Source organism: Oncorhynchus mykiss, chromosome 18 (assembly GCF_057628025.1).
Source record: "Oncorhynchus mykiss isolate SJ-2025 chromosome 18, ASM5762802v1, whole genome shotgun sequence".
Classification (NCBI taxonomy): domain Eukaryota; kingdom Metazoa; phylum Chordata; class Actinopteri; order Salmoniformes; family Salmonidae; genus Oncorhynchus; species Oncorhynchus mykiss.
In genome coordinates, this window is record NC_143039.1 from 67405950 (window position 1) to 67421797 (window position 15848).

General features: G+C 41.1%; 2 protein-coding genes across 2 annotated transcripts; one reads left to right on the plus strand and one right to left on the minus strand.

The window, feature by feature from the left end:
• Positions 1 to 95: 95 nt before the first annotated feature.
• LOC149975627 (guanine nucleotide-binding protein G(T) subunit gamma-T1-like) lies at positions 96 to 1478 on the minus strand. The gene is made up of 3 exons (XM_021572653.3): positions 1407 to 1478; positions 997 to 1095; positions 96 to 603 (listed from the first exon to the last, which is right to left on the minus strand). The coding sequence occupies exons 2-3, from the start codon at positions 1090 to 1092 to the stop codon at positions 475 to 477; spliced, it is 225 nt and encodes a 74-aa protein (XP_021428328.1). The 5' UTR covers positions 1093 to 1095; positions 1407 to 1478; the 3' UTR covers positions 96 to 474.
• A 9043-nt stretch (positions 1479 to 10521) lies between these two features.
• On the plus strand, positions 10522 to 15739 carry LOC110496635 (carboxypeptidase inhibitor SmCI). Its single transcript, XM_090206670.1, has 5 exons — positions 10522 to 10923; positions 11163 to 11333; positions 11645 to 11820; positions 14495 to 14714; positions 15093 to 15739. The coding sequence occupies exons 1-5, from the start codon at positions 10848 to 10850 to the stop codon at positions 15206 to 15208; spliced, it is 759 nt and encodes a 252-aa protein (XP_090062796.1). The 5' UTR covers positions 10522 to 10847; the 3' UTR covers positions 15209 to 15739.
• The last annotated feature ends 109 nt before the right edge of the window (positions 15740 to 15848 follow it).

Genomic DNA, 15848 nt, shown 5'->3' on the forward strand with positions numbered 1-15848 from the left:
GGCAGATTTGTCAATACCATCTTGTGTCTATAAGCATGTGTCTATAAGCCTGTAAAAGTACTCTGTCTTTCACACAACATTCGGGTGACTTGTAGTTGTAAACAAGCTCATTTAATTACTGTGGTTTTGTCCAATAATGAAACAGATGGTGCACACTCAGACTATAGACAGTCTCATGGGAGACAAGCTCTTTACTGACAATATAAACCATCCAACAAACCTCTGACAATCATTCCAAAAACAACCCTTATTTCCTGCATCACTCCAAGGAGGGATCACAATCTAGAAGGATTAATTTACATGGTTTCATGAGATTTAGATTTATTTACATCTGTTTGTTTTTTTACCATCTCCTCTCGGTTAGCTATTGGTGATCCAGCTATGTTTCCTAGGAAGGGGGCATGTCCTTGGGCACTAGAGAGGGTCTAATCAGTGAAAGAAAAGCTCCACTGTCTGTTCTGACTCCTGTCCTCTTCAGCAGACGACACATCCACCTTTCAACTCCTTGAATGGGTTCTTGTCTTCTGCGATGCCTTTGACCAGAGTGTCCTCTTCTACACCGGCCTGAACCGCCTCCATAAACTCAGTACAGCACTTAGACGTCTGTCATACAAAAGAAGGGTTAACATGTAACACACAACTGTAATATCAAGAATGCATTTACATTTTAGTCATTTGGAAGACGCTCTTATCCAGAGCGACTTACTGGAGCAATTATGGTTATATGCTTTGCTCAAGGGCACATGGACAGATTGGTTTGAATCCCCGAGCCAACTACATGAACAGCGACTTTTCAGTTACTGTCTCCTGACCGCTAGGTTACCTGTCATTACAGTCTCTTTTGATGACCAATCCATTCTACTTTGGAACATTTCATGGCTTTTATCCATGTTTAAAATACAGTGCAAATGTATTACTATCCCACTTATTATTATTACATAGATATTACTTTTACAATTGGAAAAATTATCAATCAAAGTAAGGTGTCAAATCTACCATCCATCTCTCAAGCTTGACTTCAATCTTCTTTTGGTCTCTTTCCATTTTAGCCTTATCCACGTCTGTCAACTCGTCCATATTTATCACCGGCATTGTCTGTCAAAGAATAAAAATACATTGTTGCCAAAGGGAAGGTAAACATATTCTTAAAGAAGAGCCACACTCACAAAAACTATTTTAGAATGTGTCTCGTAGAACCATGACAATCATCATTGTATGCATTAGGTTGCGTATCTTTTGTTATTTTGTTGATTAGGGTTGTGGATATTATTTTATTTTATAAATATTGCCCCCAATACTACACTCAGATGATCCATTCCCTATGCTTGCTAGATTAATTAATGTAATAACGCCAATTTATCAAATATTTATATTAATTGGAAAAAATACAAGAAAAAAATACTTACTGCGTTTTACTGGTAACTGTCTTCCACCCCTGAATACTCCCAGAGAAATCTCTCTCCTCTCCCTCAATCCGGGTTATAAAGTAAGCTGCATAAACATCCTAATCTCTTAATCTGATTAAAACTATGCCCTTTAATCCAACACTGCAGCATCATAGTAGAGGCCATAGGGCCACTCCCCAGGTGTCTGTTATGAGTCTCTTGTTTAAACCACATGGCTGTTGTGTTGTTATGATGTCTAAGAATTGCGACGAGAGTGGAAGAATATGAACAGTATGTGGATACCAACAATATTTTGCCTGTGATTCTCTTCACTGTTCCAATGCAGATATGGGTCAAGGGGAATGACACGGCAGTTCAGGTTAGCATGACAAGAAGGCTAATCTGTATCTACCCTCAACCTGTCATGTTGAATCATACATAATCTTTACGAATATGACAATGACAGCAGTTCTCCAGGAAGTAAAGTACATGGGATGGATGAGCTTCAACTGAAATCATAGAGAGATATGGCAGCAGCTGCCTCCATGAGATGCGAAGGCTAGTAATCTAAGTAACTATTAGTCTACATGTTCTATGCCTTTGGGATGAAGCAAGGTTACATGAGTTCTCAATGCAGATAAAAAAGCATAGACTAAGGAAAGATACTACAACAGATGGATCCATTTTAGACATTTTATCAGATACTATTATCCAGAGCAATTTACAGTAGTGAGTTCATACATGTTGATACTGAGCCCCCATGGGAATCGAACCCACAACCCTGGCATTGTAAGTGATACCAACTGAGCCACATGGAACCATCATGTGTAGAGAGATGTGTAGCCTATGGATCTATTAGCCTACATTTTCTATGGCTTTTAGATGTAGCAAGGTTACATGTCAGTGCAGAGGGAAAATGCAGACAGAAAAAAGTGTGGGATTATGGAGCTTGCCAGCTTGTAGTCCTAAATGTTTTAAAATTTAATGGTGGGGAAAATGGGTTTTGGAGGTTAACACAGGCTTATGAGATCATATATGTTTTGTTCTATGTGTTAATATCAGTCAGTTAACATGACCTTTATGAATTATGAAGATTTTATGTGCATTATCTTTTTTTATGTTATTACATCAACTCGAATTGAATTAGTCGCATTCACATATAGCAGATGTTATTGCGGATGTAGCAAAGTGCTTGTGTTCCTAGCTCCAACAGTGCAGTAGTATCTAACAATTCACAACAATACAAACAAATCTAAAAGTGAAAGAATGGAATTAAGAAATATATAAATATTAGGATGAGAAATTTTGCCGATTACAGCCTCGAGTCTTCTTGGGTTTGACACTACAAGCTTGCCACACCGGTACTTGGGGAGTTTCTCCCATTCTTCTCTGCAGATCCTTTCCATCTCTGTAAGGTTAGATGGGGAGAGTTGCTGCACAGCTATTTTCGGTCCATACCGATTAATCGGCCAATTTTTATATACAGTGCCTTGCGAAAGTATTCTGCCCCCTTGAACTTTGCGACCTTTTGCCACATTTCAGGCTTCAAACAGAAAGATATATAACTGTATTTTTTTGTGAAGAATCAACAACAAGTGGGACACAATCATGAAGTGGAACGACATTTATTGGATATTTCAAACTTTTTTAACAAATCAAAAACTGAAAAATTGGGCGTGCAAAATTATTCAGCCCCCTTAAGTTAATACTTTGTAGCGCCACCTTTTGCTGTGATTACAGCTGTAAGTTGCTTGGGGTATGTCTCTATCAGTTTTGCACATCGAGAGACTGACATTTTTTCCCATTCCTCCTTGCAAAACAGCTCGAGCTCAGTGAGGTTGGATGGAGAGCATTTGTGAACAGCAGTTTTCAGTTCTTTCCACAGATTCTCGATTGGATTCAGGTCTGGACTTTGACTTGGCCATTCTAACACCTGGATATGTTTATTTTTGAACCATTCCATTGTAGATTTTACTTTATGTTTTGGATCATTGTCTTGTTGGAAGACACATCTCCGTCCCAGTCTCAGGTCTTTTGCAGACTCTCAGGTCTTTTGCAGACAGGTTTTCTTCCAGAATGGTCCTGTATTTGGCTCCATCCATCTTCCCATCAATTTTAACCATCTTCCTTGTCCCTGCTGAAGAAAAGCAGGCCCAAACCATGATGCTGCCACCACCATGTTTGACAGTGGGGATGGTGTGTTCAGGGTGATGAGCTGTGTTGCTTTTACGCCAAACATAACGTTTTGCATTGTTGCCAAAAAGTTCAATTTTGGTTTCATCTGACCAGAGCACCTTCTTCCACATGTTTGGTGTGTCTCCCAGGTGGCTTGTGGCAAACTTTAAACAACACTTTTTATGGATATCTTTAAGAAATGGCTTTCTTCTTGCCACTCTTCCATAAAGGCCAGATTTGTGCAATATACGACTGATTGTTGTCCTATGGACAGAGTCTCCCACCTCAGCTGTAGATCTCTGCAGTTCATCCAGAGTGATCATGGGCCTCTTGGCTGCATCTCTGATCAGTCTTCTCCTTGTATGAGCTGAAAGTTTAGAGGGACGGCCAGGTCTTGGTAGATTTGCAGTGGTCTGATACTCCTTCCATTTCAATATTATCGCTTGCACAGTGCTCCTTGGGATGTTTAAAGCTTGGGAAATCTTTTTGTATCCAAATTCGGCTTTAAACTTCTTCACAACAGTATCTCGGACCTGCCTGGTGTGTTCCTTGTTCTTCATGATGCTCTCTGCGCTTTTAACGGACCTCTGAGACTATCACAGTGCAGGTGCATTCATACGGAGACTTGATTACACACAGGTGGATTGTATTTATCATCATTAGTCATTTAGGTCAACATTGGATCATTCAGAGATCCTCACTGAACTTCTGGAGAGAGTTTGCTGCACTGAACGTAAAGGGGCTGAATAATTTTGCACGCCCAATTTTTGTTAAAAAAGTTTGAAATATCCAATAAATGTCGTTCCACTTCATGATTGTGTCCCACTTGTTGTTGATTCTTCACAAAAAAATACAGTTTTATATCTTTATGTTTGAAGCCTGAAATGTGGCAAAAGGTCGCAAAGTTCAAGGGGGCCGAATACTTTCGCAAGGCACTGTATATATTTGTAATAATGACAATTACAACAATACTGAATGAACACTTTTATTTTAACTTAATATAATACATAAATAAAATCAATTTAGTCTCCGAAAAATAATGAAACATGTTCAATTTGGTTTAAATAATGCAAAAACAAAGTGTTGGAGAAGAAAGTGAAAGTGCAATATGTGCCATGTAAAAAAGCTAACGTTTAAGTTCCTTGCTCAGAACATGAGAACATATGAAAGCTGGTGGTTCCTTTTAACGTGTCTTCAATATTCCCAGGTAAGAAGTTTTAGGTTGTAGTCATTATAGGAATTATTGGACTATTTCTCTCTTTACCATTTGTATTTCATTTACCTTTGACTATTGGATGTTCTTATAGGCACTATAGTATTGCCAACCTAATCTCGGGAGTTGATAGGCTTGAAGTCATAAACAGCGCCAAGCATTGCGAAGAGCTGCTGGCAAACGCAGGAAAGTACTGTTTGAATGAAAGCTTACGAGCCTGCTGCTGCCTACCACCGCTTAGTCAGACTGCTCTATCAAATATCAAATCATAGACTTAATTATAATATAATAACACACAGAAATACAAGTCTTGGGTCATTAATATGGTCAAATCCGGAACAGTTCGTAACGAGACAGGTGTCCCAAACTGCTGCATATACCCCGACTCTGCTTGCACAAAAGAGAAGTGACACAATTTCCCTAGTTAATACTGCCTGCTAACATGAATTTCTTTTAACTAAATATGCAGGTTTAAAAAATATACTTGTGTATTGATTTTAATAAGAAAGGCATTGATGTTTATGGTTAGGTACGTTGGTGCAACGACAGTGCTTTTTTCGCGGATGTGCTTTGTTAAATCATCACCCGTTTGGCAAAGTAGGCTGTGATTCGATGATAAATTAACAGGCACCACAATGATTATATGCAACGGAGGACAAGCTAGTTAAACTAGTAATATCATAAACCATGTGTAGTTAACTAGTGATTATATTAAGATGCATTGTTTATTATAAGATAGGTTTAATGCTAGCTAGCAACTTACCTTGGTTCCTTGCTGCACTCGTGTAACAGGTGGTCAGCCTGCCATGCAGTCTCCTCGTGGAGTTTTTTATTTATTTTATTTCACCTTTATTTAACCAGGTAGGCTAGTTGAGAACAAGTTCTCATTTACAACTGCGACCTGGCCAAGATAAAGCATAGCTGTGTGAACAGACAGCAACACAGAGTTACACATGGAGTAAACAATAAACAAGTCAATAACACAGTATAAAAAAATAAATAATAATACTTTTTAAAAAGAGTCTATATACATTAGTGCAATGTAATCGGCCATAATCGGCGTCCAAAAATGACGATTACAGATTGTTCTGAAACTTGAAATCGACCCTAATTAATCGGCCATGCCAATTAATAAGGTCGACCTCAACTCTCTAGAGACATTCGATCGGGTTCAAGTCCGGGCTCTGGCTGGGCCACTCAAGGACATTCAAAGACTTGTCCCGAAGCCACTCCTGCGTTGTCTTGGCTGTGTGCTTAGGGTCGTTGTGGTGTTATAAGGTGAACCTTCGCCCCAGTCTGAGGTCCTACGCGCTCTGGAGAAGGTTTTCATCAATGATCTCTGTATTTTGCTACGTTCATCTATCCCTCGATCCTGACTAGTCTCCAAGTCCCTGCCGCTGAAAAACATCATCACAGCATGATGACGCCACCGCCATGCTTCACCATAGGGATGGTGCCATGTCCTCCAGATTTGCTGCTTGGAATTCAGGCAAGGTGATCAATCTTGGTTTCATCAGACCAGAGAATCTTGTTTCTCATGGTCGGAGAGTCCTTTAGGTGCCTTTTGGCAAACTCCAAGCAGGCTGTCATGTGCCTTTTGCTGTAGAGTGGCTTCTGTCTGGCCACTCTACCATAAAGGCCTGATTGGTGGAATGCTGCAGAGATGGTTGTCCTTCTGAAAGGTTCTCCCATTTCCACAGAGGCACACTGGAGCTCTGTCAAAGTGACCACCGGGTTCTTGGTCACCTCCCTGACCAAGGCCCTTCTCCCCCGGTTGCTCAGTTTGGCCTGGGCGGCCAGCTCTAGTAAGAGTCTTGGTGGTTCCAAACTTCTTCCATTTAAGAATGATGGAGGCCACTGTGATCTTGTGGACCTTCAATGGTGCCTTGACACAACCCTGTCTCGGAGCTCTACGGACAATTCCTTCGACCTTATGGTTTGGTCTTTGCTCTGACGTGCACTATCAACTGTGGGACCTTATATGGACAGGGGTGGGCCTTTCCAAATCATGTCCAATCAATGTAATTTACCACAGGTGGACTCCAATCAAGTTCTAGAAAAATCTCAAGGATAACCAATGGAAATAGGATGCATCTGAGCTCAATTTCGAGTCTCATAGCAAAGGGTCTGAATACTTATGTAAATAAGCTAATTTTTCTTCATTTTTAATACATTTGCAAAAATGTTTAAAAAATACTGTTTTTGCTTTGTCATTATGGGATATAGTTCTCTACTTATGTAATTGATATGTATTAGGAAATAGGCCTTTCTTCTTTGACCAAGACTCTTATTCAATATTCTATCAAATACAGGTCAGGTACAGATGTAGGATCTTAATTTAAGACAGTTTGCTACAGCAAGAAAAGAATACTGCAGCAACAATGTATTTGAATTATTATGTGGATTACATTGGAGGCTGCTGAGGGGAGGCCAGCTCATAATAATGGCTGAAATGGAGTCAATGGAGTGTTATCAACCACATGGAAACCACATCTTTGACGTGTTTGATACCATTCCATTTACTCCATTCCAGCCATTATTATGAGCCGTCCTCCCCTCAGCAGCCTCCACTGGTGGATTATAATTCATGGACATTTAGTAGGGGTCTATCAAAGGACAAAATCTCAATGAGGGGGAGAGGACACATTATAAAGCAGCTCATATGACATTTTCTCACTCCACTCTCCTTGTTGAAAGCTAAGTAGCCTTGCACAAGCCTTGGCATGTGCAAGCCGGAACGGCTCATAGCGTTGAGGCAGCTTGAGAGGAATTGGGCCATATTTGTACAGTCTTCCAATCTCAGGGTGGACACTAACTACAAGGCCACTGAGTTGGTCCTTTTTGAAACATGTATCTTCATACCTTTTAGAGTTCCCACCGGTTTACATTTCTACTGATGTAAAGAGAAAAGCTAATAAAGTTCACCAAGGCAGATCCTGCATGGATGCCCAGAGTTGTGATTGTTTTTTTTTATTGGCAAACATCCAGATGTGATGGGGACTATGACACAATAAAGAATGACATAAGCTCAATGTGTTAATGTTTTATACTGTATACTGTATCACTTCCTTAGAGACAAGGCAATATTTTGTAGTGAGTGTGTGGACTATTTACACACACACCTTGCCCTTTTAATCAGGGCAAGGTGACCGGAAACATGACCGAATACAAACAGTGTAGCTATTCCCGCCGCAAGGCAATCAAACAAGCTAAGGGTCAGTATAGAGACAAAGTAGAATCTCAATTCAACAGCTCAGACACAAGAGGTATGTGGCAGGGTCTACAGTCAATCACGGATTACAAAAAGAAAACCAGCCCCGTCACGGACCAGGATGTCTTGCTCCCAGGCAGACTAAATCACTTTTTTGCCCGCTTTGAGGACAATACAGTGCCACTGACACGCCCGCAACCAAAATATGCGGACCCTCCTTCACTGCAGCTGACGTGAGGAAAACATTTAAACGTGTTAACCCTCGCAAGGCTGCAGGCCCAGACGGCATCCCCAGCCGCGCCCTCAGAGCATGCGCAGACCAGCTGGCTGGTATGTTTACGGACATATTCAATCAATCCCTATCCCAGTCTGTTGTTCCCACATGCTTCAAGAGGGCCACCATTGTTCCTGTTCCCAAGAAAGCTAAGGTAACTGAGCTAAACGACTACCGCCCCGTAGCCCTCACTTCCGTCATCATGAAGTGCTTTGAGAGACTAGTCAAGGACCATATCACCTCCACCCTACCTGACACCCTAGACCCACTCCAATTTGCTTACCGCCCAAATAGGTCCACAGACGATGCAATCTCAACCACACTGCACACTGCCCTAACCCATCTGGACAAGAGGAATACCTATGTAAGAATGCTGTTCATCGACTACAGCTCGGCATTTAACACCATAGTACCCTCCAAGCTCGTCATCAAGCCCGAGACCCTGGGTCTCGACCCCGCCCTGTGCAACTGGGTTCTGGACTTCCTGACGGGCCGCCCCCAGGTGGTGAGGGTAGGCAACAACATCTCCACACCGCTGATCCTCAACACTGGGGCCCCACAAGGGTGCATTCTGAGCCCTCTCCTGTACTCCCTGTTCACCCACGACTGCGTGGCCATGCACGCCTCCAACTCAATCATCAAGTTTGCGGACAACACAACAGTGGTAGGCTTGATTACCAACAACGACGAGACGGCCTACAGGGAGGAGGTGAGGGCCCTCGGAGTGTGGTGTCAGGAAAATAACCTCACACTCAACGTCAACAAAACTAAGGAGATGATTGTGGACTTCAGGAAACAACAGAGGGAACACCCCCCTATCCACATCGATGGAACAGTAGTGGAGAGGGTAGTAAGTTTTAAGTTCCTCGGCGTACACATCACAGACAAACTGAATTGGTCCACCCACACAGACAGCATCGTGAAGAAGGCGCAGCAGCGCCTCTTCAACCTCAGGAGACTGAAGAAATTTGGCTTGTCACCAAAAGCACTCACAAACTTCTAAAGATGCACAATCGAGAGCCTCCTGGCGGGCTGTATCAACTGCTCCGCCCACAACCGTAAGGCTCTCCAGAGGGTAGTGAGGTCTGCACAACACATCACCGGGGGCAAACTACCTGCCCTCCAGGACACCTACACCACCCGATGTCACAGGAAGGCCATAAAGATCATCAAGGACAACAACCACCCGAGCCACTGCCTGTTCACCCCGCTATCATCCAGAAGGCGAGGTCAGTACAGGTGCATCAAAGCTGGGACCGAGAGACTGAAAAACAGCTTCTATCTCAAGGCCATCAGACTGTTAAACAGCCACCACTAACATTGAGTGGCTGCTGCCAACACACTAACTTAACTCCAGACACTTTAATAATGGGAATTGATGGGAAATTATGTAAAATATATCACTAGCCACTTTAAACAATGCTACCTAATATAATGTTTACATACCCTACATTATTCATTTCATATGTATATACTGTTCTCTATATCATCTACTGCATCTTTATGTAATACATGTATCACTAGCCACTTTAACTATGCCACTTTGTTTACATACTCATCTCATATGTATATACTGTACTCGATACCATCTACTGTATCTTGCCTATGCCGCTCTGTACCATCACTCATTCATATATCTTTATGTACATATTCTTTATCCCCTTACACTTGTCTCTATAAGGTAGTAGTTTTGGAATTGTTAGCTAGATTATTTGTTGGTTATTACTGCATTGTCGGAACTAGAAGCACAAGCATTTCGCTACACTCGCATTAACATCTGCTAACCATGTGTATGTGACAAATAAAATTTGATTTGATTTGAATTTCATTCATCTGAATTAGATTTAGGCCTTAAACATGAACCGAATAGAACGTTAATAGCCTGTAGCCCACATTAATAAATAAACTCTCAAATTCTAGATCTAATCATTTGTTATAATTAATTACTAGAAACCACTTTGCAAAGTGAGTGGTGCAGCGGTCTAAGGCACTGCATCTCAGTGCAAGAGGCGTCATTATAGTCCCTGGTTCGAATCCAGGCTGAATCATATCTGGCTGTGATTGGGCTGTGCCATAGGGCAGCGCACAATTGGCCCAGCCCAGCGGTTTGACCGGGGTAAGCCGTCATTGTAAATGATGATTAGTTCTTAACTGATTTCACAAGTTAAATAAACTAGAAGAAAAACAATAATTAACATTGTCATATGTTATGACACATATGGTCATAAATCTGTTAACAAATCCTTATTCTCAGGATACTCCCATAATAGTTTCATTCCCAGACTAGCCTACATTTATTGTAGTCTCTTTCCACATCAATGTTTGGACCGTATCTATTGCGCGCGATGAAGGACGTTTGACATATTGCGTTATTAGTTCAACAGTGTATGAACGTGACGTTGTCTATGATGCAGATCAAAACATTAATCAGGTCGTTCCTACTTCGGGTTTGTATGGAAATTAGCCATTATAGCCCGCCCCTCGAGCCGTTTGGGAAAGCGTTTACAAGAGTATAAATGGCTGTACTGATGGTGCGAAAAGTTAGAAGAGTTAATTAAGGAGAATTGAACTTGGGAAAAATCTACAAACATGGAGCACAGTTCATTGATTTTTCTGATCCTTTCATGCTCCTTTTGTTACGTTGTTGCATTTTCACCGAAACAAGGTAAAGAAAAATGATTGTATGTATTTTTAATACCGTAACTGGTAATAGCCACATTAATATTTTATTCGTTTTTCTCGACGCCAAAATACTTTGCAATCATAATCAATCGATGGGCGTTGGCTCATGACTTTTCAGTAGTGATAAAGTTGTTGTCGACATGAATCTGTACTTCAGAGATTCCTTGACCTAATTTTGCAGCCAGCATTAGTGTTGATGTTGTGTGTTTCTGCTCATTTCAGAGGTGTGTCTACTTCAAGTAGATGAGGGACCTTGCAAAGTATATCTCCAACGTTACTACTACAATACTTTCACTGAACAATGCGAAGAGTTTATCTATGGAGGGTGCCAAGGGAATGCAAACAACTTCAAGAGTTTTCTGGCGTGTCAGATAGCATGTTTTGGAATACCAAGTACGTTTTTATTTGTTTATACAAGTCTGTTTTTGTGTGGTATTCTCAGTAGTTTTTCCTTGCATTTAAATATTCATCAAGTTCAGTTTTATTTTTTTATTTAGACTATAGGCCATTTATTTTATGTCATCAAAACAATTCTAAGTCATGAATTGTATGAACATATAGCCGACAGCACTTTGGAAAAGTTTTGTGGTTTTGAAATGGAAATCCAAACCAATTCAGGATAAAAGACGATACAATGTGACCCATTTCATTTTTCAATAGTTCCTATAAGAATGTGTTTCTTTTCACCTTCTCCACCCCACCAGAGATCCCCCAGATCTGCAGGCTCCAGAAAGAGGTGGGTCCCTGTGAGGCCCTTGTCCCGAGCTACTTCTTCAACATGACCACCATGCAGTGTGAGCAGTTCGACTATGGAGGCTGCCAGGGCAACGCAAACCGCTTTCAGGACCTGTTGTCTTGCATGGAGTACTGCAGACCACAATAGGGAAAACATTTCCACATTCAGTGTTGAGCATGGGCTTATAGGGCGGTGCACAATTGGCCCAGCATCGTCGGGGTTTGGCCAGAGTAGGTCATCATTGCAAATAAGAATTGTTTGTAACTGACTTGCCTAGTTAAATAAAGGTGTTCACTCTATTGTGTTATTAACGCTGTATTACTTTGGAATAATGTAGAAACAAGATTAGAGGAAGCTTTTTCATGAAATTTGGCAATTTGATTGCAACCAGCCACATCCTCATCAAAAGTCTGGCCATGATGACATGCAATATGAAATGAAAATGAAACTGGATATAAGGACCAGTACAAAAGGACCAACCCTGACGCTCTAACGGTCACCTCTATCAATACCACAGGAAGTTGGTTGCACCTTAATTGGGGAGGACGGGCTCGTGGTAATGGCTGGAGCGGAATAGGTGGAATGGTACCAAATACATTGAACACATGTGTTTGATGCCATTCCATTTGCTCCATTCCAGCTCAGCAGCCTCCACGGATCAATACTAGAGGTCGACCCTCGAAGCAGCGTTACCCATGCAGAGCAAGGGGAACAACCACTCCAAGTCTCAAAGCGAGTGAAGTTTGAAACGCTATTAGAGTGCACACCGCTAACTAGCTAGCCATTTCACATTGGTTACACCAGCCTAATCTATGGAGTTGATAGGCTTGAAGTCATGAACAGCGCAATGCTTGACGCACAACGAAGAGCTGCTGGCAAAACGCACGAAAGTGCTGTTTGAATGAATGCTTACGAGCCTGCTGCTGCTCAGTCAGACTGCTCTATCAAATCATAGACTTAGTTATAACATAATAACACACAGAAATACGAGCCTTAGGTCATTAATATGGTCGAATCCGGAAACTATCATCTTGAAAACAAAAAGTTTATTCTTTCAGTGAAATACGGAACCGTTCCGTATTTTATCTAAGGGGTGGCATCCATTAGTCTAAATGTTCCTGTTACATTGCACAATCTTCAATGTTATGTCATAATTACGTATAATTCTGGCAAATTAGGCGGCCCAAACTGTTGCATATACACTGACTCTGCGTGCAATGAACCCAAGAGAAGTGACCCAATTTCACCTGGTTAATATTGCCTGCTAACCTGGATTTATTTTAGCTAAATATGCAAGTTAAAAAATAAATACTTCTCTATATTGACTTTAAGAAAGGCATTGATGTTCATGGTTAGGTAAACATTGGAGCAATGATACGCACCGCATCGATTATATGCAACGCAGGACACGCTAGATAAACTAGTTATATCATCAACCATGTGTAGTTAACTAGTGAATGTGATTGATTGATTGATTGATTTTTATAAGATAAGTTTAATGCTAGCTAGCAACTTACATTGGCTTACTGCATTCGCGTATCAGGCAGGCTCCGCGTGAGGCAGGTGGTTAGAGCGTTGGACTAGTTAACTGTAAGGTTGCAAGATCGAATCCCCCGAGCTGTTAAGGTGAAAATCTGTCGTTCTGCCCCTGAACGAGGCAGTTAACCCACAATTCCTAGGCTGTCATTGAAAAATAGGAATGTGTTCTTAACTGACTTGCCTAGTTAAATAAAGGTGTAAGATTTTTTTTTTTTTATCGGCCAAATCGGTGTCCAAAAATACAGATTTCCGATTGTTATGAAAACTTGAAATTGGCCATAATTAATCAGCCATTCCAATGAATCGGTCGACCTCTAATCAATAATATACTTAAACTAGATAGAAGGACCAGTACCAGCCTCCCAAGTGGCGCAGCAATCTAAGGCACTACAGCCTGGGATTCGATCCCAGGTTCGATCCCAGGTTCATTGCGCTCTAGCAAATCCTTGTGGTGGGCCGGGCACCAGCAGGCTGACTTCGGTCGTCAGTTGAACAGTGTTTCCTCCGACACATTGGTGCGGCTGGCTTACAGGTTAAGTGGTAAGAAGCAAGGTTGGGCGGGTCATGTTTCGGAGGACGCATGACTCGACCTTCGCCTCTCCCGAGCCCGTTGGAGAGTTCCAGTGATGAGACGAGATTGTGATTGGATATCACGAAATTGGGGAGAAAAAGGGGATACAAAACAAAAAAAACAAAAAAGGACCAATCCTGACACTCTAACAGTCTCTTCTATCAATACTATACTCAAGAGTCACACAGTATCCGAGTGCCTTAATTCTCTCAGGCATTGTCCTGAAATTATTCCATACATTTCACTCAGTTGTGCGTCTGTTTATGTTCAGAAGCCGGGGATGAGCCTCTCGGTCGAAAATGAGACAAAGCAAGCTGAAGAGTAGCCTACTCTCTGCCTATTGTCCTGTTTTTCTATAACAATATTATTCTGAAATGATTCCATCCAGTATCCTCTTTCAATTTTATATCTACCTACGTTATTAAGAAACTAGAGATGTAGCCTGGTTACCCATCTATTTAGTTGTCCAACTCCTGGCAGCTCCTTGTCATGTTTGGCATGAGAGTTCCATAAGGAGTTGGCGACAGATCAGAAACAGGCTGGCACCCAGGCTAGGTTACATTACCAAACAGGCTGGCACCCAGGCTAGGTTACATTACCAAACAGACTGGCACCCAGGCTAGGTTACATTACCAAACAGACTGGCACCCAGGCTAGGTTACAGACTACCAGAGATGAGCGTCTTGGTTAATGTTAGCTGAAGAGTAGCCTACTCTCTCCCAGAGTTGTTATAGTTGTTTTATGTACTCGACAGCTACTCCTGTGCTCTGCCTGGATCCCCTGGATAAAGGAGGATGTGCTGCATCTATACCGCGCTACTACAACAACTCATCCTCCAGGATGTGTGAGCAGTTCATCTATTCAGGTTGTGGAGGAAGCAGCAACAACTTTATATCCAGACAAAGCTGCATGGACATCTGTGCTAAAGGTATGATAGTGGTCATCACACACACACACACACACACACACACACACACACAGTGTTCTCTGTTTATCTGAAGATATAACTGGGAGGAAGGGAGGGGGTGTTTTTGAATATAATGACCAATAGACTTATTACATCTGCCAGCTCAACAACCATTTGCATGTTCCCCATAATTTCAGTAATGGCTACAGGCCTTTTCGTTAGTGCCAGCTAGTGTCCGAGTAACAGGTTGTGTTTGAGGTCATTGTGTGACTGGAGGACTGGCTAACTTTGGATCACATTATAAGTAACATGCCTTTTGACTTTGTCCTTTTCTAACTGGGGATTAAGCACGGCCAGCTTTCAATGAAGTACAGTTATATGTCATTTTCTTTGTTTCAGTTGGGAAACCATGGATAAGCAGAAAAACAGGCAGAAGAGCAGGCATGATGAGAACAACTTCCAAAAACCGTATTAGAATAAAGCCTAATAACAATATTAAATGGTCAACAATTTGATTCAGTGATTTTATTCAAAGGGGCACATGAATTGACTATAATTGAACTAACATTGACATGTTGAATTGTATTTCTTTTACTGCACCATAATTGACTTGCTACTTGCACTGCCTTGTCTGTAATGGTTCATGGTGATGCATAGTTGAAAATAGCAAACCAATCAATCAAATGTGAATCAACCTCCACCAGCAGTATTTTTGCTGAGTACGTTTCTCAAGACAGTTTGTATTGTAGTATACATTTACCATGGCAACTATCATACAATATAAAAATATATTTTTGTAGATTTTTTTTAATGTATTTTAGATTTTTTTAAATACTTTAACAGTTTACTGTTTTCCACCATTTATGATGAAGTTATACTGAGGCACTGTTTAAATTGTTAAGCAATATTAACAAAATAATTTATGTATTGTTTTGTGTTTTCAACATAGTACATTTTAACAAAAACCTTTGCTTAACTTTATATTAAGTTTTCACACCATGACATAATGGATATAATAAAATAACTCAAGACATTTTTGTCTGTACGCTCCGTTGCTTTTCTCCCATTTGTCCTGAAATTCCACTTTGCCTCTAAATATAATCCTGTTACTAAACAGGAATAAGAACTGAATGTGTGTCCTCTTTTTTTTCATGT

Excerpts from the sequence above, each read along its gene's own strand:
- LOC149975627 (XM_021572653.3), bottom strand. The coding sequence starts at position 1,092 with ATGCCGGTGATAAATATGGACGAGTTGACAGACGTGGATAAGGCTAAA. Across the intron at positions 604-996 it reads TCAAGCTTGAGAGATGGATG|ACGTCTAAGTGCTGTACTGA; the intron begins GTAGATTTGACA and ends TTTGTATGACAG.
- LOC110496635 (XM_090206670.1), top strand. The coding sequence starts at position 10,848 with ATGGAGCACAGTTCATTGATTTTTCTGATCCTTTCATGCTCCTTTTGT. Across the intron at positions 11,821-14,494 it reads TGGAGTACTGCAGACCACAA|CCTACTCTCTCCCAGAGTTG; the intron begins TAGGGAAAACAT and ends GCTGAAGAGTAG. Across the intron at positions 14,715-15,092 it reads CATGGACATCTGTGCTAAAG|TTGGGAAACCATGGATAAGC; the intron begins GTATGATAGTGG and ends TCTTTGTTTCAG.